Consider the following 22963-nt stretch of genomic DNA (forward strand, 5'->3'; position numbering starts at 1 on the left):
AAATTCTAAAATCTTGAATGAAAAAGAGCAGAAAGAATAATCTTAGAAAATCTGCTTTTCTTTCACAAAACATTAATTACCAAAGCAAATAATTCAATAATTTCATATCATATATTTGCGAGTGTCTGTAAACTGACACATCTCTTCCTTTTCTGTCTCACACATCCTCATGTGCAGAACATGTGGCATATCTGCACACTTTCCACCTAAACAGTCAATCTCGATTCTTTCTCTTCCTACACAGACGTACACAGCGTGAGGGCACAAGGACATCTTGCTTTTAGCGAGCCCCCCCCCCCCGAGAATGAAGGCTGATGAAAAATTCAGCTCCGTTAGTGAAAGAGAAGCTGTAAGGAAAAGCTGTTTGGTTTAGTGGCTCTCTTCTTCTTCTTTATTTGTTATCACCCTGTCTGTCACTTTGTCTCTGATAGTCTCCAGTCATTTTCATTTTGCATTTCCACTTTTATTTTCTCCATCTATTTCCCGCTCTCCATTCCACCTCATGTCGGCCTCTCCTTCTTATTCCCCCCCCCCTCTTGACAACGTCGGTGAAATATCTCTCAGTAAATCTGTCCGATAAATGGAAAATGGGGCTTGTGATTCTGCCACGACTCAAACAGCGTAACCGTCGGTAACTGGGCAGAGCTTCGCAGTCGACATTTGGCTGGAACCACAAACCTTCTGCTCAGTGGGACCACGTGACCACAGCAGCTGAACATGTCTCTGACCCGTGACCTGGACAGGTTTGAAATCATATGGTGAAGTGATGGCTGTGTATTTCAGGACCGGCTCCGGCTCAGGTCGGCAGTGATGGAAACATAACAATAGGTAGAATGAGCTAATTTTCTTTCAGTGCGATATTATGACGCACATTGAACTTTCAATGAAAATAGCCATAAATGGTTGTGTACTGTGCAGCACTGGTAAGAATTGGAGGTTTTGTAACTCAAGTTTCTGGCGTGTTAATGACGTGGGACATGACTCACCGGCTTTACACCTGCTTACATCCACTGATTTTGGTTTGAAAGACATATTTGAGTCTATTTTCCGTGTTTTTCCGCGGTGTTGATTTGGTGGAAGCCTGTTGAAGGTCTATTGAAATTGCCGGCGGACCAAGGTCAGAGGGAAAAGGCAGCGCGGATGCCGATTGGGAATGCAGCTCAGAGAGGGACAATACTGAATCTAATCTGTTTATACAACGTCACCTCCAGTCTCCCTGCCGTCTCCTCTCATTTCAAACTTGACAAACAAATACACACACTGTCTCATAAACACACAGGGACGCACGCCGCCACGCACGCGTCTGCACTTTATGAAAGCAACAGAGGTCCCTCGCTTTATCTCGCAGGTGAAATCAGGAAAAATTGAAGCGTTGCATTTGCATTTTAATTTGCCCTCAATCAGGCTTTGTGTTTTGTGTTGCAGGGAAATTGCCTGGTGTTTGCTCCTCGTCCCTATTTATAGGGGTCCACTCTCGCTGTGTGTCGGGATCGGACTCCCTCTCTTTTCTATATCCTCCTCTTTTCTCCGTCACTCATTCTCTTTCTCTATTTTTCTAAATATTTTCCTCTTTCTGAGCACCCCCCCTCCACCATCTATCTATCACCCTCACCACCTTCCTCTCCTCACCCCCACCACCCCCCCATTTCTCATTGCCAGGAGAGTGATTCCACAGATTTCATTAGCGATGCCATGTGCCACGCTACTTGGCTCTGAAGGGCTCCAGCAGTCATGGACTCACGACCCCGCTCTGCCCTCATCTTCTCAACCCTCTGTCATCCTGTAGCCTCCCCCCCACACACACTCACACACACACCTCTCTCCGTCCAGCCCTTGATATCTTCTGCCCTCCCTCCATCCATATTTTCCACTGTAGCCGGCCATAACACGGCCATAAGCTGTCTGTGGCAGATGAAGGATCTCCTTCACACGAGCTACTGCTCCTTGGAGTCCAGAGCAGTGGAGGTTTAACCCAATAGTGCTCTGCAAGAGGTGAACAGTACATTGTGTGTGCAGGAGTCTGAAGGATATGCTGCCACATTGTGTTCCCACAGATCACACAGGAGTTAGTTTCACATGTGCACGATCAAGTTTAAACTTCATGCCATTCTGGATATTGTCCTCATCTGTTTGTTTTTTTTCAAAATCCCACATCTGGCCACACCTGACGCTTTCTCCACACACCCCCACCTTTCATCTGTTTAAGGTGCTAAAAACACTGCCTGATCCAATGCCTCAGTCAATACATCATCCACCATTACAACATGAGTACGAAACACCTGAAGGCATTTTGTTTGTAACATGAGGTGAACATACAATTGATCAAATCCCACAACGAGTCGCTCCAGGTGTTTCTAATTGGCCGACGCAGCCCCTCGCTCGATAGGCCGAGACCCTCAGGGACAGGACCTCTGAGCTCCGAGCTGGGCGTTGCGGGTGTTTTTAATGCGAGGTGTCGAGGAGGGCATCAGGGGTCGAAATAAATGACCTCTGACCTTTAACCCTCCGGGAGCAGAGAGTTCACCGCATAGCATCAAGCAGCGTGTGTCTGTGAAGGGGGTTTTTTATGTGGAGGAAAAGTGCGGTGATCAAATTGTCGTGGTGCAGATGGGCCCAAGTGTACTGTTTACAAGGCTGTTGTTGTGCTGTGCTGATAAAGGTGCTTAAACCATTACTGTTTTACTATCTGGATTATTAAACAGTATTCTGAGAAGACGTTTCTGCTTTACATCCTGATTTTTATAACATGTACAATTTAATGAGCTGATCAGGGGCCAGGAAGAGACTTAGAATATTTCACTCAGTGGACCGTCATATTTTCCTCGTTGAATATCCAATTATTCTGTAGATTACAGTTCTTGTCTTGTTTTAATTTAGAGCCGCTTGTGCATTTTTAACAGAGCAACTTGTTTGCCCTGTTAGTCGGGGCTAATCACGGAAACGCTGCCATTGAGTTAATATTGTATGTTTGTGTGTATTAATGGCCTGATTAGTGAGACCCAAGTCGTCATGTTGATGAACTCTAATTACCCGAGGCCCCATCTGCAGATTTTATCACTCAGCATGTTGCTTCTCTTGCTCACTACATGTCTGTCCCCAGGATACGGCAACACACATCCACATACGTGTGAATGAACACGTGTACTAATACGCACTCGAGAAGACGCACAGATGTCATCGGAAATACATTTGTGTGTGTGTGTCACAGTATTCTGTGGAGGTGTGAGTGTGTGTGTGTGAGCAAAGATGGGAGTAGATTTACTCATGTGGTAATGGTACATGTCTTGAATGACGTTATTGAAACGTGTTTTTTCCTTGAGGTCAATGGACTCTTACTGATCTGCACTTTTTTCTGTTTTTGAAGATAGTTTGGGGCATTTTTGTCTCAATTGAAGATCCTGCGAGGTAAAAGTATGAAGAACCATAATCAGCAGAATAAGCAGCTCACCCCACACGTGTAACCATTCATGTCGTACAGGAAAAGGCCTCCATGTTTCCTGTGGTGTTCTCTCACTATCTCGTCCTTTTCAGGGAAACCCGCGTGTGCCTCAGGCGTGAGCACTCAGGGAAGTGTCGTAGCGGCGGCCCTGTGGTTAACAGTTAGAGGAAAACAAGCAATTAGCCTGATAATTAAATCCCCCAGTCAACCAGCCAGTCCGCGCCGTAGAACCAGTCCAGCTTTGCTCTGCATTCACTATCACAGCAGCACGGGCCCCTACAAAAAACATGAGGAATTAGCAGATTAAGTCTGTTCTATTATCTGGCCGTTGATGAATGTGCGAACAATTGGAAGTGGAGAAATTAAATGGGGTAATGGTTGGTGAGGAAGAGGAGGGTGGGGAAGACGTAGTGACTGTGGGCGTGCACTGTTTTTGCATTCTGTCCTGTTGGGTTCTTGTTTACCCGTGGGGGGGGGAGTCGTCAGTGAGGGGAAGTGCTCTTTGTCTCTTTGATTTCATTAATTACCGACCTACTGCTGCTGTGGTTTGGCACAATCTAGGCTTTCTAAACACTCGCAGCTTCCTACCGCTGCTTCCCTCCACATTATATATTTATTGCCTTGGTTTGCTAATTAATAACCACAATTTCCCAAGGAGGAGGAGTCCGCCTGCATTTCTGTGCTTATCACTAATGGATCCCTTTGCTGGGCCGGGTGAGTTTCACCGTCTCCTCAGATTCGGACACTTCCTCAGTTTAGGTTGCTCTGATTTTCTTTTGGTGTCTTTTGTATCGTAGTGAGCGCAGCAGGTCTCTTGTGGAGCAGCCGGCTCAATTCTGCTGATGAGCTCCCATCTGATATGAATCTAATATCAGCAGCTGCACAAGCCCGTCATTAAAGGGTTTGTCTGAAATGAGCTCAATGGCACTTTGCAGAATCTTAGGAACCTTTTGTAACGGACGATAAACCAGCTCAGCAATCTGCACGCTCCTCACATCCACCTTTTTATAACTTTTTAATGTAAAGCCAACTTCTCCCTCTTCTGTTTTCTTTGTGTTTATGGTCTTGTAAGTTTAATTTAACCCTTAAAAAGTGTACGGGTGAAAAACAAATCACACAGCATTAAAAACCATAAAGGTGGATGTTGCATGTCAACTGTGAATTTAAGTCTGTGAAGAGCCGGAGATAAATGGACTGTATTTACAGTACGTGGTGTTTTTATAGTCTTAACAACCACTCAAAGCAAACAGAGCTTCTATCTCATATATCTCACGAGCAGTTTGTGGTTCAGTGTCTTGCTCGAGGGCACTTGGGGAATTGAGACCCTCGGCTTAGACAACCGTCCTGACCAGTGATGAAGAGGTGGTCTTCTTGTCCCTGAAGATTCCCCAGCTCCATCACCTTCTCTCGTGAAGGACTTTGACAGTTAAAGAGGACGTCTTTAGGCTTTTTGCTGAAAAGGACTGACCCCGTCGTTTTTCTCGTACCAACGATCTCCAGGTGAACCTTCATCTTCGTCCCTGTTCATTTCGTGCATTATCATCCTTCATTGGCCCATTTGATCTAATCCATGTTCTTTTTTCTTTGCCATTACCCCCTCACTCCGCTCCCATTGTCCTTTTTTTGTGCCATTTATTCTGGGCTTGTGTCGGGGTCGACAGGTGGTCTGTTTTTTCCCGGCCTATTGACTCCTATGACAGAGCCATCTTTTCTTCTGCCTCTCTCTCTTCTCTTCTTCCCTGCCGAGCACAACTGGTTACGCAGCCTCCTGACTGATTGGCTGTCGGACACATCGATCCCCAAGGTCGAACGGCTGGCTATTGACAAATGTTCCTACAATATCCACCCCCTCCCTCCTTGCATCATCTTCTCCCTCCCTCACTTGTATTTTCTTACTTTTCTCTCATCTGTCCGCCTCTGCTTAGTCTATTACTCACGTTGTGTCATCTCCTGTCGAACCTTTCTCCCTCTCCCTTTCCTGTTCATCTGTCCGTCCGTCAATCCATCCATCCATCCATCCTCCTTTCCCTTTATCTCTTCTGCGTCCGTCTCCGCTATCGTTCATCAATGCAGCAGAGATCGATGCTGAGGATAATGGGTGCTGGACCTGCAGGGCGCCGGTAAAGGTTGTTCGGGTCCTCAGACGCGGTGCTGACATGACCGGGATGATAGGAGGAGAGAGTGGAGATGAATTGATGACGAGCGAAGGGAGGAGGTGATATCGCTCAAGGTAAAGGGGAGGACGAGAAGAGAATCAAAAAGGAAGAGGTGGCGTGAGGAGTGTGCGCCCCGAGGGCGGCGATGAGACACATGGGGGCGACTTTTGGGGGGAACGGACAAGACTGATGGAGATGAGAGAGGACAGACGTAGAAGATCCCTGGAGCCGGTAGAGTGCTTACTTTGTTCTGCCGGTTAATACACCTCAGTTCAGAGATGGAAAAAGCCAACAGCCTTGATGACGTGATGAAATGTGCGGCTGCAATGGAGCTGGATGATGCATCAATACATTACTCATATTCTAAAAAGGATAATGTTATAAAGCTTAAAGGATAAGATCAGCCGAATGATGAAATACATCATTCCAACTCCTCCCCTGGGATATGTAGTCATTCAGATCGGGTTTCTTTTATCTGCTGAAATATATTTCGGTATGTGGCACATATGTGTCTCGGCATATGAAATCGTGAATTTAAGTTTGCTTGGTACGGAAATGATAATAAAATCTGCATCTAGTGAATTTAAATGTGGTTTCATAAGGGGACTGTTGGGCCTTGGTGGAGGTTTTCAAAGTGAATGTTACCGAATCCGAAGATCTGTTCAGATATTCCTGTTTGCATTTATTGTGGATGTGTTCAGGAACATGGCGCCAGTGGAGCACACGTTCTAAAAATAAGCTTAAGTGTAAAGTTAAGTGGGCTTAAAGGCTCGATCATCATCTCATTCTTAAATGTGAAGTAATCCACTCTTTCTGACGTACCCACCAGATGGCTAATGCATATGCATTAACCCAGTTTAAACGGCTGCCTTTTCAGAACATCATATTCCCGTCACGGCCGTATAAGAGAGAAGTTATTTGAGATGAGCTGATGTGAGACAGTTGGAGGATTGAAGGCAGCCGAGCAACATGTCCATACACAACCTCACACTCCGTAGAGGCAGGGGAGTGTTGGGGTGAGACGAGATGAGTTTGAGATGAAGGAGAGGATGCACTGTGTGTACACGCGTGAGCTTTGTGTATATGCAATGCCAATATGTACCTATGGTTTTTTTTTTTTCTTTCTCCCCCGTGAGGAAGCTGTCAGTCTCGGCCCTAAGTGCTGCAGGATGTAGAGGTGCAAATAACAATCACACGAGGGGGTTTCTGAGTCGAGCAAAGGCTTCGGTGATTGGACTGAGCCTCCAGCAACAACCTGCACACGAGTGCTGGGCACACGGGGGTCAGACAGATAAGAGGCACCTTGTCGTGTCAGATGTTGCTAATATCTACGTCCTTATTGGACATTTTGATGGAAGCAAACATGCACTCACATAATTGCTCGCTGTTTGCACTTGTCACAGTGAAGCTCGGACCAGAGGAGACGTGGAGCAGCCATGCCAGCGTAACCTTCCTTTGGCAGCTGATGTTCTCTGCCTATATTTAGTAAAGGGAACTGTTCTGTATAAGCACTGTTATCATCACTATCTGCTTGTAGGTCCTGCAGCCTGGGCCATATTTTCCCAAATAGACTACTGTTTATATCCTGGTTTTCCTTTAGCATCTTTTGATGAAGGCTCCCTGACGCTGCTCAATTGAATTAATGATGTTCCTGAGTCTCTCCTGAAACGCCACCTCTGCTCTGCCACCTGCTAACTTCCTTTGCCGGTTCACCCGTGATAACACGGCACACGTTTCAATGCGTTCATCCATATATAAATCTGTGTTTGAAGCCCAATCGTCTGTGAAACAATGTCGCTGATGTGTCAGCTTTTCAGTGACTGCTTGGTGCTTTTGTTTACCTCTGAACAGCGGGACGTTTGCTTTGCAGTGCACTGTGGGAAGATAGGAGAGAGAGAAGGTGGATATTATGGCTGTGGAAATGTGTGTGTGTGTTTATTCCTTGTCGAACCCTGGGGAGACTGCATTATGTATATAATAGAAAAATAACCTGGGAGGAAAACAATAAAAACATGTTGGAGATTGGTGTGAACTGTGTGGATCAGATGAGTTTGGCTGTACAGAGCGTTTCTGTGCTTATTGTTGTGTATGTTGACCCACTGTGTGTGAGTGTGTGTGTCTCAGTGCAGGTTCTTCTCATTCTTTCAGCTGTCAGGGAATAAAGCAAAGAGGGGATGGAATAGAGCAAAGCAGGGAGGGCGGGGGGGTGAATGTAGAAGAAGACGACCTAATTTAATCTAAAGTGGTTCTCAAATTGAACCAGAGGGAAAACAAAGTCATCAGAAAACCTTGGAGCTCCTCTGGACTTACGTAACGCCTCTGCCCTCCTCCTCCTCCTCTCGTGAATAAGAGAGAGGGTGGCACAGCGAGGATGGCGTCGTAAAGGGTGAACATGACGGGTGGAAAACGCCACAAACAAAAACTTTGACTTCTCTTTGTCACACTCTCAACCGTCCTCTCTCTTCGCCTTCAGTGTCTCACCAGGTTCATTTCGCTCTCTGTTGCACCCACATCCACCTATGAGGCCCCGGCGTGCTCCGTTCAAGATACTGAGTGGCCTGAGCAAGCGTCTGGGTAAATAATGCAGTCTGCGGGCTGCTGGCTGTAGCTGGACTGAGGAGAGCGACTCGGGGAGGAGATGGAGGAGGTAGCGGCGCGGTGCAAAGATACAGACTTGAATTATTTAACAGCCCTTCTGAAAGACTTGCAAGCAAGGCATTCCCAGAATTAAAAACCAAGCCTGTGTGTGTGTGTGCGACTTTTTACACACAAGCTAACATGGACACACACATGCTTGTATCCAATATATGCTGGCATTCAAAGTTTTGAGCCCGATCATGCGTGACATGTGCTGATACAGGTGCACTTATATTATGCACGCTTAAACTCGGGTTATATTTACCCACAGGACAACACACGTGTGTCTCTGTGTGTGTGTGTGTGTCTGTGTGTGTGTGTGTGTGTGTGTGTGTTGTCTGTGTGTGCAGACCTGCACGTCCCACACGCGTGACACGCGTGACGACTGAAAAGTTAATGCTGGAGCTTTTCTCTGCGTCAAGGGAATCTAATTGTGTTTGTCATTGCATGAGATATTGTTCAGTTGCCTGAATGACATTTACAGGCAAACGTGCATGATATTTTTAATTTGACAGACTGTGATGAAGCTGTCGAGCTACAGTGCAAAGTTATCTAACACTTGTGTGTATTCATTCTATATTTATATACAAACACAGCCGTCCATGCCCCCTCTTGAGTTACTGAATAACGTCTAATTCAACTCGATTCCATCCTCGAGCATGTGTCTAATAATCTGTGAGATAAAGTGAATGTTCTCCTCCTGCATCATGAACTCTGTGAGCTCGTATGTTATGCAAGTGCATATAAAGCTGCCTCACTGAGCACTCCACATATGCACACTTACTGTTGATTGCTTTAACCTTACAGAAATCCTATATGCTTTATGCTATATTCCTTAAACAGGGTAATGCATATCCACAGCATAGATGTATGGTTGCGAAAGAACGGGACCAAATCTATGTCAGTCGTGTTATTCAGTAGAATCCCCGGGTCCGTAAACGTGTTTTCACTAAATGAGTTTCAACTCAAGGCTTGTTGTTTCTCAAAAGCCTCTTTTCATTGGCCTTGTTGCACGGTAAATTAAAAATTTGTTTTTTTATTTTTGCCTTCAAGATGCTTTAGATTTGAAGAAGTTGGTACTTTGAAGTGTTTACTTGAAGGTACCAAGGTTGCACTTTTTTGGCAATTCAGTAAAATGCAAATTCTAGCCTGGGGGGGTTTAAGTTTATAATTCCTCAACAGGAGGGAATGGGTTTTGAATTAAACGAGTCAAAAAGGAAACTGCAGAGCTGCAGGTGAGCTGCTTTATGATATGCAGGGTATTATACAGTCACGGTAACAATCAGTGAATGAAACTCCTCTGCAGCTCCATGTTTTTTGCTCTATTAGAACGACTGATGTGTTTTTGTGTCACATTCGATGCCGCTGTTCTCACCAGTCCAGTTTTGCCCTGATTTTGTAGTTGTTGACAAATTACAGAAATCCCAGACAAAAGCCCTCAGATCTGAGCCAAATCAGGCGGCAGTCGACGAGCGTGAACTCCTCAAAAATGCGAATCGAAGGGTTTTTCTTGTTGAAAGATCGTCTCCTCCATCGGTCGTGTCATATGAACTCGCAAACGATCACAAGACCTCATGTCGTGTGAACTGCACAACGATCCGATCTTCCATTCCTCTTCCTTTAATAATAGTGGGCCTTAATCTGTGTAGCCAATGAATGACCTAGCCCAACACGCTCCCCATCAACAACAAGGCCACGAACCCAAAAACAGAGAGCGGAGTCATCCCTGAAAAGATGGAGACGCTGTTCTCTTTGTCTATGTTTGACTTGCACGTCTCTTTCATCATCTTTCATCCTCTCTCTCTCTCTTTCTCTCTCAGTCTGCAAGAGTCTCTCTAACCGACATGTTTGCCTGGCAGATTTCTGCCGTGCGATATTCCCACGTCTTATTTCCAGCACTTAGCTTTTAGTGCTGTGACTGTTCCTGAAGTGGTTTCTACATTTGTCCCCTCACTTACCACTCCCCCGTCCCTTTAAATAGTTCTCCATGCCAGGGTCCACTCAAACCCCGGCTGAAGTGGCTCACCTGAACCTCGCTGGTCAAATAAAGAAAGAAAGCAAGAAAGAAAGCAAGCAAGCTTTGGATTTCTGTATGTGAATTGCAACCTGATGGGTTTACTTCAGAGCTAAAGCTGACATCAACATACTGTATCGCCTCATTTCGTCTGTGCTGCGAATGTCGTCTTAACTTTGCTTTACAAAAGTTTGACTTTCGGCCCCGGTGCCAGTGAAGGCAGCTGTTCTCGGGCCCGTAGCTCGCAGCTATTCTGTCGTAACAACAACACCTGACAGCGCTCTCACCACCCTCACTATATCAATACAGACAACCAATTACAAGCTTTTACAAGACCTTACAAATGAAAATAAGTCCCTTTGGCCTCTGGTCTCTCCATTTCTCTCTCTCTCTCTGTCTTCTGCTCCAACTCTCGTTCTGTCAGCTTCTTCCTTCTTTTCTATCCTTCTCATCGCTCCTCCGTGCGACTGTCTGGAAAATCTATGTGCCTCGTTGCTCGGGAACATATTGTAATAAAAATGCCTGGGAGGTGTGTATCCGCGCGGTAGCAGCATGTATAACCTTAATAGCGTCTCTTTTTCTTCCTGAGGTTCCTGACTCAAACTGTCGTTCTCATTTTTCTCTTCTTCTTTACAGTCAGTCCTCACTCTGCGCCTGAAGTTTTAGCTTTTTTTCCTTAAATGCATCTTCGTCTTCGCTTTCGCCCGCTCTCTGACTCACTCAATGCCGCTTTTCTTTCATTCCCCGCCCCCCCGAGCACACACAAACATGCATACACACACACACGCTCACTTTATTCCCCCTGAAAGCGATTTGTCTTAACAGGTGGTCATTCAGATTCAAGACTGGCACTGCAGGAGAGGTAGAGAGACGGGGAGGCAAAACTGAGAATTATGGGAAGAGGAGGAATAATGTACTGGGGACGATTTCAAAGTGAATAGAAAGAGAAGTGATGTGCTGGGCTTGTTGCAGTACTTCTCGTACACACATGCACATTTACCCTTGATATCTATTTGAGTTTGTTTATTTTTTGGGTAGAATGTATGCTTTAATATCTTTGTCCGTTAATTAAAATCCAACTGGTTTCTGTTCTGCATCGTTTCTGGTCGGCCAACGCGGGTCACAGATGATATTCAGTTTGCGGAAGCATCACAGTGGTAACCTCTGCAGGCGAGTGTTTGATTTCAGAGTTTTACCTCAGCATAGAAAGCTCTGAGAGGATTAGCACCTTCAAACTTATCATCAGGCCACAGGAAATACCTCATCACACACAAAGCAGCTAAACCCACTTTTACTGCCTTTTTATAATAACCCACCTCACTGGCTGGTTCAAGAAGAGCCGGCAAGCGCTTAGTCATTTTTCCTGGTGTTTCTTAATGGAATTTCTTTTAATTTTATTCCACCTATCGACATTTTACTGTTACATATGTAAGTTTTACTCAACATTGTCCTACAGGACCTTTTATATCAATTAGCTAATGGACATAGAAATAGCTGCTGAATTCAAATGTGATAATTTGCCCTTAAAGTAAATAACCTTTGGCAGCAACATAAACTAACAGTTTTTTGTAAAATAATTACTCATTACTTGCAGTTTATTCTGTATTACAGGCTTCACTGTTTCAGCACATTGTAAAGACGAGAGACACCTGCTCTGCACCTTGACAGCAACCACTCACTTTGTGATGCGTCGTGTAGTTAATTACACGTCGTGCTTTAAAGAGTGGACACTTCGCTCTCTTTACCGTATGTCCCGGTAGCAAAGTTGAAAGTTTAATGACTCTGGTAAAAGCAGGCGTGTGTGTTTGTGTGTACCAGGGACAAAGAGTTCCCCGACGTCCCCTGACACCATTTGTTTTAGACGGGTCTCTCTCTCTCTCTCTCTCTCTGTCTGTGTGTGTGTGTGTGTGTGTGTGTGTCCCTCCATTAATACACAGCATTTGTCTTTTATGTGCCTGTTTGTGTTTTTATGTGACACCTCATATCCCCGTCCATTTATCCTTCTTTATCTGTCCTGCAGCAGCGTTACTGTATTGCTTCTGTCCAACAGTTTATCATCGTCCCTCCCACATCTGTGAGCAGGAGGGTGGTGGAACAAACAGGAGCATCATTCTTCATATGTAGTGCTGTGATTCAAGCCCCCCCCACCCCGCCCCCTCTCTGCCAAGTCCCATGATCCCACCCTGCAATAGCATCCTTGAGCAAGACTGTAAATCCCAACCAGCCTCAAGGGTGCTGATATTTTGGTTTTGTGGGGAAGTAGAAAACCTGTTTCCCTCCTCAGGGATCAGTAAATACCTGCTGAAAAACCCCTCTGGTACATGTGTACATACCTGCGTATGTTTCATGTTAGATTTGCTACATCGTCTTGTTTAAAATCGGTCTCAATTCTTCTTTTGTAACTTTTATACGTCCGTCTCAAGACGATCGACTTACTGTGTTGCGACTGTATTTACTGCTGTTTTCTGTAGATACATCACAACACACAGTATTTAGGTTGGAGTACAAGACAAGTCCCATCAGGTCTAATACAAAGAGGCTAGTTTAAAGTTATTAAAATAATTCCTTGTCGCATCTCAAGTCTGCCAGAGCAAATCTTGATTTCTTTCTTAAAAAGTTTCAGTCTGTAAAAGCAAATCTCAAGATGTTGAAGAGAAGATTTAATCAACCATTTAGCAACGGAGACAAGTTCGAATCACGTCTCAAGTGTTTCAAAGCAATTCTAAAGATGCTGAGATAACTCTGTCAGATCTGATCTCAATTATTCTGGTTCTAGTCTTAACTATGTCAACACAGGATTTAGCAAAATGGGATAAAAGTCTAAATCAATCCCGAACAATCTCTATTGTATCCAAGACATAGACAGATCCCGCCATATCTTAAATGTCAATTCTGTCCAAATTCTGTTTTTTATGTTGTGTTTTGGCAATTTAGGTTCAGCCTGAGTTCACGTCTCTAACCTGAGCTTTATTTTAAAATTCTCTTAGTTTCATCTCGTTTAAAATGTCAGTTTCTCCTTCAGCTCTCCTGTTGTACAAAATTGATAAAGTCCTGACAGAAGTTTTAGTGACCTGAGAGTTTCCTGAAGCAGCGGCTGTGCCTTGTTCTAGTCTGATAATAGCAGGTCACTGGGAGGACAGCGGCACAATCACAGAGCCAGCACTAATCCCAGCGTGGAACTGTGGCAGATTATCACGGTGATCAAGCCCCTTTTCAATGGGACGGATTTAAATATTGTTACTGACACTATTTCTGAGCTGTGGTTCGACAAAGAGACAGATTTCTCTGTCTGATAAAAGAACGTTTCCGATGAAACAATTAAGTCTCATTCGTATCTTTTGTTTTTGACGTTGCAGCACATTTCTTTTTCTTCCTTTTCCTCCTCTTTCACATCGGCCTTGGAAGTGTGTCTCTACTCTCAGTTGAATGGTTGCACAGACACTTAGTTCCAACACAGGGAACGAGAACCCTCAACCTAAGAAACCCTTGAAATTGGCCTTTGTGCCGGAGCTGTCTTCAGGTCGCCGTCTCCCACCAGGAAGCCAAAGAAGCCGCGCACGAGCCGTCGCTGCACTTGACAAAGGCCACATTTTTAGTGTTTGCCTCTTCCTGAGTGTTATTGATGCACCAATGACCCCCTCCTCCTTTTTTTCTCCTTGAATACTCCAACTGAGAGATGTGGAGTTCATATCTTCCCTCTGCTGTCACCGCTGTAGATCTCATCCTTGTGTCGTCGGCAAGGCTGAACAACTTAATTAATACACACACGGATCGGAGGAGGATGAAAGAGTGGGTGAGGTGAGAGAAGGAGGTGGAAAGAGAGACGCTCACACTTAAGAATCACTTTTAATGAAAACCTCTCAGTTCACGACAAAGACTGAAGCAGATCTCTTGAAACTTGCACCTCCTACACATTAGGGTACATACATGAAGTGACACACTGCAGCAAAGACACAGTAAAGATGTTATTTTCTAAGAGAAAAACAGATGCTGTAGGACTCGTAAGTGCATGAAAATAGTCCTTTTAGCCGATGCCAACTTTTGCACATTGCTCATCCAAGACTGGCTCCTGCAATTTGTAGGTTCTCAAGTGTTTGAATTTCAAGATGGGCATTAAAATAGCATTCGTTCCATTACTGGGTCACTTTCTCTCAATCTTAATTTTTTTCTCTTTAACTCTTTGGAAAGGTTTTTTCAAAGTCTCTTCTTTCAGGGGCTTCTAATGAAAGCTCTTTGAAACCGTCTCTCCGGCTTCCACAGCTGCTCATTTTTTAATTTTACCTCAAAACACAAGCAGCTGTGTCGACTCTGAAATTATTCCTCTTTGCTGCCGTAAAGCTCGCTCTCTTTACTTCTCCGTCTAATGTGGCCAAAGCAGAGAGGGCTCGTTACTCCTCCTGTGATCACAATGTTTCTCTATCCGTGACGAAAGCCGAATCCGATCCGAGGACAGATGGACACAAAAAGAGCAAAACTGGCTCACAGATCCACATTGTCCCTATAATGACGGGTAATTATTAATGAAACAAGCTTTGCAAATCAGTGTTTTGCAGCTAATGTGTCACAACCGTTAGTCAGAGGCATAAAGAGAGGGAACGCTTTTGTTCTTTTCTTTAACTTGAACCTCTCTCGCTCGTTTGTTGACCTTTCCTCCCCCTGCTCTGGTTTTCTGACCAAATTTTATGTCGTCTTCTCTGTTTCATCAGTCTCTCCTTCCCTGCTGCCCCTAATGACCCATTAGTCTTTCTAACCAGGCTGTGATTACACAGCTTATATATTCAGTGTGTGATCACAGTGCCAACTTGTGTGTCTCTCACTGACGGACGGACTGCTCACCCGGGCACACTGATCCCTCTGTGCATTACCCGGTGTATCCATTTGTTTGCCCTTCATGCGCTCCTTTCTCTCCTCCTCGTCTTCTTTCTCTGCCTCCCTTGCCAACACGACCCTTTCCCCCCCCCTCTCCTCCATGTTGGCTCTGTTTCTTTATTCTCTACACTCTCCTCCGCTGATTATTTCCCTCTCATCATCTCTCTCTCCCTTCTCAGCCTGTGTCTCTCCAGCACCCCTTGCCCTCTCCCACTCTAATCTCCTCCAAATGCCTCATGTTATCAGCTAACCACAGAACTGTGCTTTGGGCACCCGGCGGTGTTAACCCAAAAAAACAATAAAGTTAAGTGTTTAGTAAAGGATCTCTCATGGTCCATCACGGCTTCCCTGCACTGCAAGCAAGAAGTGGATGTCTCCTTTTTCAGTCAAACCCAAATAAAGAAGAAAAAGCTTTTCGCAGTCTTTGGCTTTAAGGGTTATCCCAACTATCGCAACATATTTGTATTAATATACATACGTTAAGCGGTGGAGTAACCTTAAGGTGAAAAAACCCTCTAAATAACTTTTCGAAAATAGTTGTTCGTAGAGCTGCTGCAAATATCTCTGCAGGTTCGCTCGAAAAAGATCATCCAGTGAATCGACGTGTTTATTTCGAGTGTAACTTCAAATAACTCTCTTTCCCTTTTAGTACGTCGGCGCCGTCCATGTGTCAGAGTCCACAGCCTCCCTGTGAGAATCGAGAGCATGAGTCAGTTAGATTACAGGTCTGGAGTTGCTACATCGTCCAGCATGAGTCAGACTGCGTAGGTTTCTCCTCTTTTGCTCACCAGGGCGTCCATGAGTTGTTCATGTTGATAAGGCCAATTTCTGTCACGTACCCGAGCAGCAGGTATGAGATCAGAGTTTTAAAGGAACGGCTGAGAGGCTGAGGTGAAACATTCTGCTCCCAACTCTCCACGGCGCTGTGCGGTGTTTCTGACACGGCTCCTAATGTGGATGAAATTCGAAGCAGAAAGTTGAGTCGCACGCTGAAGGACGGGAGCGAGAAGTAACACTTTTCAAGAAGGGAAAAAGTGTTCTTCAAAAAGCTGGGAGGGGGGGGGAAGTCTTTGGTTGTCAGACCTCACTTTGCCTTGAGGCTGTAGGTGTCGGGAACACGCTGCATTTAAGCCTGAAACTGTGTGTGTGGTTTTGAAAGCAGACGAGCTTAAAGCATGAATAACTCTAATATCAGCGAAATCCGTTCAAAATGAGGCGATCATGCAGCTCACCGTATGTCACTCCAGATGTTAATGTTACATTATAGATTAAGATAAATGTGCTGATGATGGATTTCTCGTACGCCGGCTGAATACTGCTACCAAACAATATCTGTTCTCCCTCCGGCTGCTCACAGACATCCTGACCAGTGAACTGTGGCTTGTTGGTGTCATATTTCAACTTCTGTTTGAAAAGACTGTTAAATATGTTCCGCTCCAACTCTCTGAGAGGCAATACACGTGTAATCATGGAGAGTACGCTGTGATAGAAGTATAATGTATAATGAATAGAAGTAGAAGTATATATAATGACATAAGTACTGCACTACCCAATATTTTCTGAGTTTTCTGTCTCTAAAATGTCAGATATCAAAAACATGTTCACTGTAAGTTCCCATCTGACCAACACCAAAGTTATTCTGTTAAAATAACTAAGAAACCATGAGTTTGAATGTTTATCCAAGAAAAAAAGTCTTGTATTTAGGATTTTATCTATGATAAAACAAGTAGAGTAAAAGAGTACTTCAAGTACCCAGCCTCCTAAGTTAAATGTTCAGTTTGCTCATGTTTTCATATACTGCCTTTTCTTCATTTTATAGTATTTATATTTGTTTGGAACCTTTAACTACTAAATAATTTATCAAAAAAAGCTACTGTCAGATTAATTAATCATGAAAGAAATTCTCTCTACACATTTTTACCTTCGTCAGATACAGAATTGCTGACACTCATTCTGGTGCCCGCCACGAAAGTGTGGTGATTGTGTGCTACAGAGTTTAAAAAATGTGTCAGAAGCATTTTGTTTTAGAATTTGTGTTGCTGCTGTGAGCATTGTCTGCTGTTTTATTTGTCGTGTGTGTTCCGTTTCTCTCAATGAAACCAATTCTGCTTATATACGCACCTATATCGCACATCTGCACAGCTGTGGATGTAAAACTGTCTGTTTAGTCAGAGGCAGACAGTAAAACAGTAAAACCGTGAGGATGTAACTCTAGTTTTCTTTCCCTCCCTCGGTCCTTGTACTTGTAAATTCAGTCTTGTTGACATTTGCAGAGTGAAACGTTTTCTCGCACATGAGAAACATGTAGGTCAGACGTCACCGGGCTGTTTGTCCACTTCAGCACCAGACCAGTGGGTTTCTGGTGTAGCTGTCCATGGTGCTGAAAGCAGACTCATAACGGACGCAGACTTTTAAACACTGTGTTTTCTCTGCTGTCTCTTTGAAATGTAAAAATCAAAAGCACACTTTGTCTCTGGGCTTCTTTTAAAAGCTTCGTGGTCTCTGGTTTGTTTTCACTGGTGAAGGCTGAGGATGATGGGAAACTGTTTGTCCAGCATCAGTAGTCAACAGACGTCATTATTGCACTTATCAAAACACCCTCACCAGGCAAACTTGCAAATTGAAAATATTGTAAATTGTATTTATTTTGTTTTAGTCAGTCTTTCTCCTCCGAACTCATTTCCACTGCCAAGCTAGAGGAAATAGAAGCATTCACCTTAATCAACCTCTGACCTCATACTTGTCTGTTCTCTTCTTTTCTTCCCTTTCCTGCAGTGGTGCTGCTGAACTCTAAAGAGACTCAGGCTGAGCTCGGCTGGACGTCATATCCCCCCAATGGAGTAAGTGGGCTTACTTGCATTTGTCATTGTTTGCTTGTTTGTATTTGCTTGTTCATGTCCAGCTGTTTATTAGCAGGCGCAGATCCCCTCCCCCCCCCTCTCCTGCGATCTCTGTATGTTCATTGTTCTCCAAATCCCATTTACCTCCCATACCTTGCGTTCGCTTCTCCCCAAAGAACAGAGCTCATCATTTTCATTAATCGATGGCGCTAATTCAGGCCTGCGTAGTGCAGCGTCCAAAACGAGCGACAGAGATACGCTGCCACAGATAAATGGGGCTCCGCTCTATTGATCCATCTGGCGTGTAAAAACCTTTCGCATGAGGTTATGACTGCTAGACAAATACAGGAGCCCTTTTTAAAGGACCTGCCAGCGCCGAAGCAGTATGTCACCCGCTTCCCACCTGGAGGTTGGCCTTTCCATGTACACACTCATGCACATGGATACACAACGTCTGTTATAAAAATAGCAGAGAGAGAACACACTGCACTCTCTTTGATTTAGTCTCTGAGACTCGAGTGCAGTTTTTCATATTACCATCACATGTAATCCATTTTCACAGTCGTGTGTGTGTGTGTGTGTGTGTGTGTGTGTGTGTGTGTGTGTGTGTTGTGTGTGTGTGTGTGTGTGTGTGTGTGTGTGTGTGTGTGTGTGTGTGTGTGTGTGTGTGTGTGTGTGTGTGTGTGTGTGTGTGTGTCAGATTTGTTGCTCACTTTGTTGATCACATTCGCTGATCTGTTGCACATATTTATCTTTTTTACTTTATACTCTCACTGAAATTATATATATTTTTGTTTGGATTCTCCCCTTAACTAAGGAAACATTGCAATACACCAATTACTTAAAATGTGCTTATCATTAATAAGTCATAATTAGGTGAAGTTAAAATAAACTTTAAAGTTAAGATCTGAACAACATAAATCCACAATATGTAAATGTAAAAAATAATTTTCCCTCTGTCGTTAGTGGTTAAAATATTTATAGGATATTCATAATCTAAGGCACATATAAAAGTCATGTTATTCGATGTAAATAAAAAATACAATATATCTTTATCAAAGTAATTAAATAAGATATGGATTGTGGAATATTTAAGACCCTATTGTGCCCCCCCCCTCCCCCCAAAACAATCTGACTATCCTGTCTTCAGCAACAAGAAAATTATGATTATTGGACTGTTAACCTGAAGTGACTGTATTTGTTCTTTCATTTTATTTTTCATTTTTGCCATGACCCTGATACCTTCTTCTCGTTTCCCTTCCTCGTCTCTGTTCCTCTCTTCCTCTTCACTTCACCTCCATATCAACTCCTCCTTATCGCCCTTTTATTTTGTCTCCTTTCTCCAGTGGGAGGAGATAAGCGGCGTCGATGAGAAGTACAAGCCCATCCGCACGTACCAGGTGTGCAACGTGATGGAGCCCACGCAGCAGAACAACTGGCTGCAGACCGGCTGGGTGACGCGGCGCGGCGGCCAACGCATTTTTGTGGAGCTGCAGTTCACATTACGAGACTGCAACAGCATCCCAGGTGTAGCGGGAACCTGCAAGGAGACGTTCAACCTCCTGTACGTGGAGACGGACAGAGACCTCGGGGGAGTGACCCGAGAGGACCGCTACACCAAGATCGACACTATCGCTGCCGATGAGAGCTTCACACAGGGCGACCTGGGCGAGAGGAAGATGAAGCTGAACACTGAGGTGCGCGAGATTGGTCACCTGAACCGTAAGGGCTTCCACCTGGCGTTTCAGGACGTCGGCGCCTGCGTGGCCCTGGTGGCGGTGCGGGTGTACTACAAACGCTGCCTCGCCACCGTGCAGAACCTGGCAGTGTTTCCCGACACGGTGGCTGAGGCGGCCTTCGCCACGCTGGTGGAGGTGCGCGGCGCCTGCGTCAACAACTCTGAGGTTGACACAGACAGCCCTCCCAGGATGCATTGCAGCGCCGAGGGGGAATGGCTGGTGCCCATTGGGAAGTGCAGCTGCAGCGCCGGCTACGAGGAGGGACACAGCAGCTGTGAAGGTAGGATCTGAATAAACATGGAGAGAAAGATGACAGAAAACAAAGAATAACAGAAAAAGAAAATATTGAGGTCTATTTTTAATTCAGTTGTTATATTTTTAAGTCCTGAAAGTTGCTTTTTCTCCATCAGTTCCAGTATAATTTAGCTGTTTTTATGAACTTAAGAGACACGAGTGAAAGTCTCTAGAAAGAAAAACTTTGTTAATTTGCATTGAAAACTTGAAATCGTCTCATCACACTGGATCACAGGATTCTTTCCTTTTGTTTTTAAGAAAAACTGAACTTTTAGGACAGAATTTTACTGTGAAAGTGACGAGAGGGAGACAGATGAGGAAAAGATGAATAAACAGGAGACAGAGAGGAGTTTGAAATGAGAAGTGAAGGAGGCTGAATGCTGGAGAGAATAGAAGAACAGATTAAAAGAACAGAAGGAAGATGAGAGATGATCCATATGAAAAAAACACTGAGAATATGACTGATGCTGTGAGTGTGTAGGATATTTGGATGAAAACATTCCACGTGACCAAGATGAAGTGTTCAGACAATTGAAAAGTTTCATAATAGACGTTTCATGAAATCAAATCGAGGAACAGAAAAGCTTCTTTCACTCATTGTCTTGCTTTTTTGTTCAACACTGACAATGACATGAATGCTCATTTCACGTGTGCGTCGCAAAGACTGTTGTCACAGTGTTGGAACTCTGATTAATATACTTGATCTCCAGAGGTTTGTGTCCTATTGAGTTCAACACCCCAACTTCCCCTCTAACATGTTAGCATGTAGCCTGTATGATACACACACACACACACACGCACACACACACGGGCTGCTGCACACTGACGTCAACAGATCTGAACAGTATTTAGTATATTTTGTCACAAGCCATTGCTCACGCACCAGCAGCATTTTGATCGTCTGACTGTTGGCTTTCACACCCCATATTGCATTGTTGTGCGCCGCAATGTGGGTGTTGGTCTCCACGGACAGCAGACTGTGCGCATCGTAATGGAGGAGACGTTCGGTGAACTCGTCATCTGATGTCGCTCTTGTCCACATTTGCAATTGATCGCTATTCTTGGAAATTAAGTCGAGTTGTTTTCTACTTGGGTTCAACTAGATTTAGGACACAAAAAAGTTAGTTCAGTTAGTTTATTCTCAAGCTCGGTCTGGATCGGACAGACCATCGTGGCCCTCCCATTTGTTTGTGCTTTGACCTTCTCTAAACTTCTGCTTCAATGCCACAGAGAGCTGGGTTTGCACTGCACACACGAAAAAGGCACAACATTTTTGTTACACCACCACAGTACCGTTATTAAACTGAGGGAGAAAAGGAAAAAGGCAGAAGAAGAAATGAAAAATGAGTAAGGAAAGATTAAAAGAAAGGGAAATGTAAAGAAAGTATCTGTGTGAGATTAGGACCATGCAAGAAAAGCAGACGTCTGATGTCAGATATAAAATCATTAGAGTCTGCATGTTTTCTTAAGAGCTGAACATGTAGGACTTTTACAGAGTGTAAAAAAAAAGTAATCATAGACGAAGTTGCACTTGATATTAAGTGATGCAGAACATTTGCTCTGCTGCAGAATTCCCGGTCCTGCACTAAGTGTTTGACAGTTGGCGATAAGCGGCGCTCGCTGACGCTGGCAGTTGGTGTGTGTGCAAACAAAGTGTGTGTCGTTTATTGATCTGCTTTTCTGTAATTACCCGACGATGCTACGATGAAAGCCGAGCTGAAGACAATGAAATCTGATGGACAGAGAGACAGAGGGAGACGCTGCAGAGAGACGAGTGAAGTCAAGAAGCTCGAAGATGGGGGGTGGATAGAAAACTAACATTTTGAGAATGGGGCAGATGAAGACAGGAAGCCAAGAAAGAGAGAGAGAGATAGAGAGAGAGATCTTTGCTGTGTCTTTGGTGATCAACCTTCCGTGGGTAAAGTTTAGCGAGTGTCACGGTCTATAGGGAGACGGGGCCCGCCACACAGACACACACACACACACACACACATTATCTCTCAATTTGTTTGTTTATCAATGGAACACTTCCCCTATAGTGGCTCGTTCCTCAGCTCAGCCGTAGTGGTATGAATATGCAGTGGCAAGCCCCGACATCTCCCACTGCACCAGAGCTATTGATCAGCTGTAATGCTCCGCTAAACTGAGGGATTGCGCTGGGACCGCTCATACACACACATAGTAAAGGACACACACTCACTAGCAGGCTGCGGTTTCTGCACACACACACACACACACACACACACACACACACACACACACACACACACACACACACACACACTAGTTTGATTTAATTCTGTGTGAAACAAAAGCACTGCATCTCTCTCTCTCTCTCTCTCTCTCTCTCTCTCTCTCTCTCTCTCTGTGCCTGAGAGGATGGGATGGGCAGTTTGACTTTGTGCTTGTCTCAGAATCATGCACACGTGTGCTTGGACATACAATTAATAACACAATTAATGCAAAGCAGCCAATCCTGGCAAAACACACTGGTAATACCACAGATTTTGTGTGTTTGTGTACACTGTGTTCAGGTGCTGTGATTGTCTTATTTACTCCTGGGTCTAATTGTGTAACTGAGCGAGTGCACACGCACCGAGTGTCTGCCGCGCAGGTCAATAATATTGAATAGCCGGTGAGTAGCTCCTGATATTAGTGTAAGCAGATAGTGTTGTGCAGTCGAGAAGAGGATTAATACCTCACACACTGTCAACACTGGATTATTTAGGATTACAGTGTCTATTGTCATAGTTCTTTTACCTTTTCTGTGATTTTAATGCTAATGCAGGTGTAACTGAACTGCTGATTTACTGATAGTGAACATTAAGTAGTTTGCAATGTGTGCTTACTGCTTGTAATAATTTCGTGTGTGTGTGTGTGTGTGTGTTTCTCACATCTCGAGAACGGTTCATCTTATCGGCTTCACGAGAATTGTCGAACGTGCAATTTGATCCATATCAATAAACTTTGAAGAA

General features: G+C 44.4%; 1 protein-coding gene across 1 annotated transcript in view; it reads left to right on the top strand.

Annotated features, from left to right (window-relative positions):
- LOC118125153 (ephrin type-A receptor 7) overlaps positions 1–22963 on the top strand; it is a 136327-nt gene that overhangs the window by 15213 nt on the left and 98151 nt on the right. The window contains exons 2-3 of the mRNA XM_035183528.2: positions 17891–17955; positions 19302–19974. Coding sequence (XP_035039419.1) covers positions 17891–17955; positions 19302–19974 — 738 coding nt within the window. The remainder of the gene's footprint in view (positions 1–17890; positions 17956–19301; positions 19975–22963) is intronic.

The sequence above is a fragment of the Hippoglossus stenolepis genome, chromosome 17, assembly GCF_022539355.2.
Source record: "Hippoglossus stenolepis isolate QCI-W04-F060 chromosome 17, HSTE1.2, whole genome shotgun sequence".
Lineage (NCBI taxonomy): Eukaryota > Metazoa > Chordata > Actinopteri > Pleuronectiformes > Pleuronectidae > Hippoglossus > Hippoglossus stenolepis.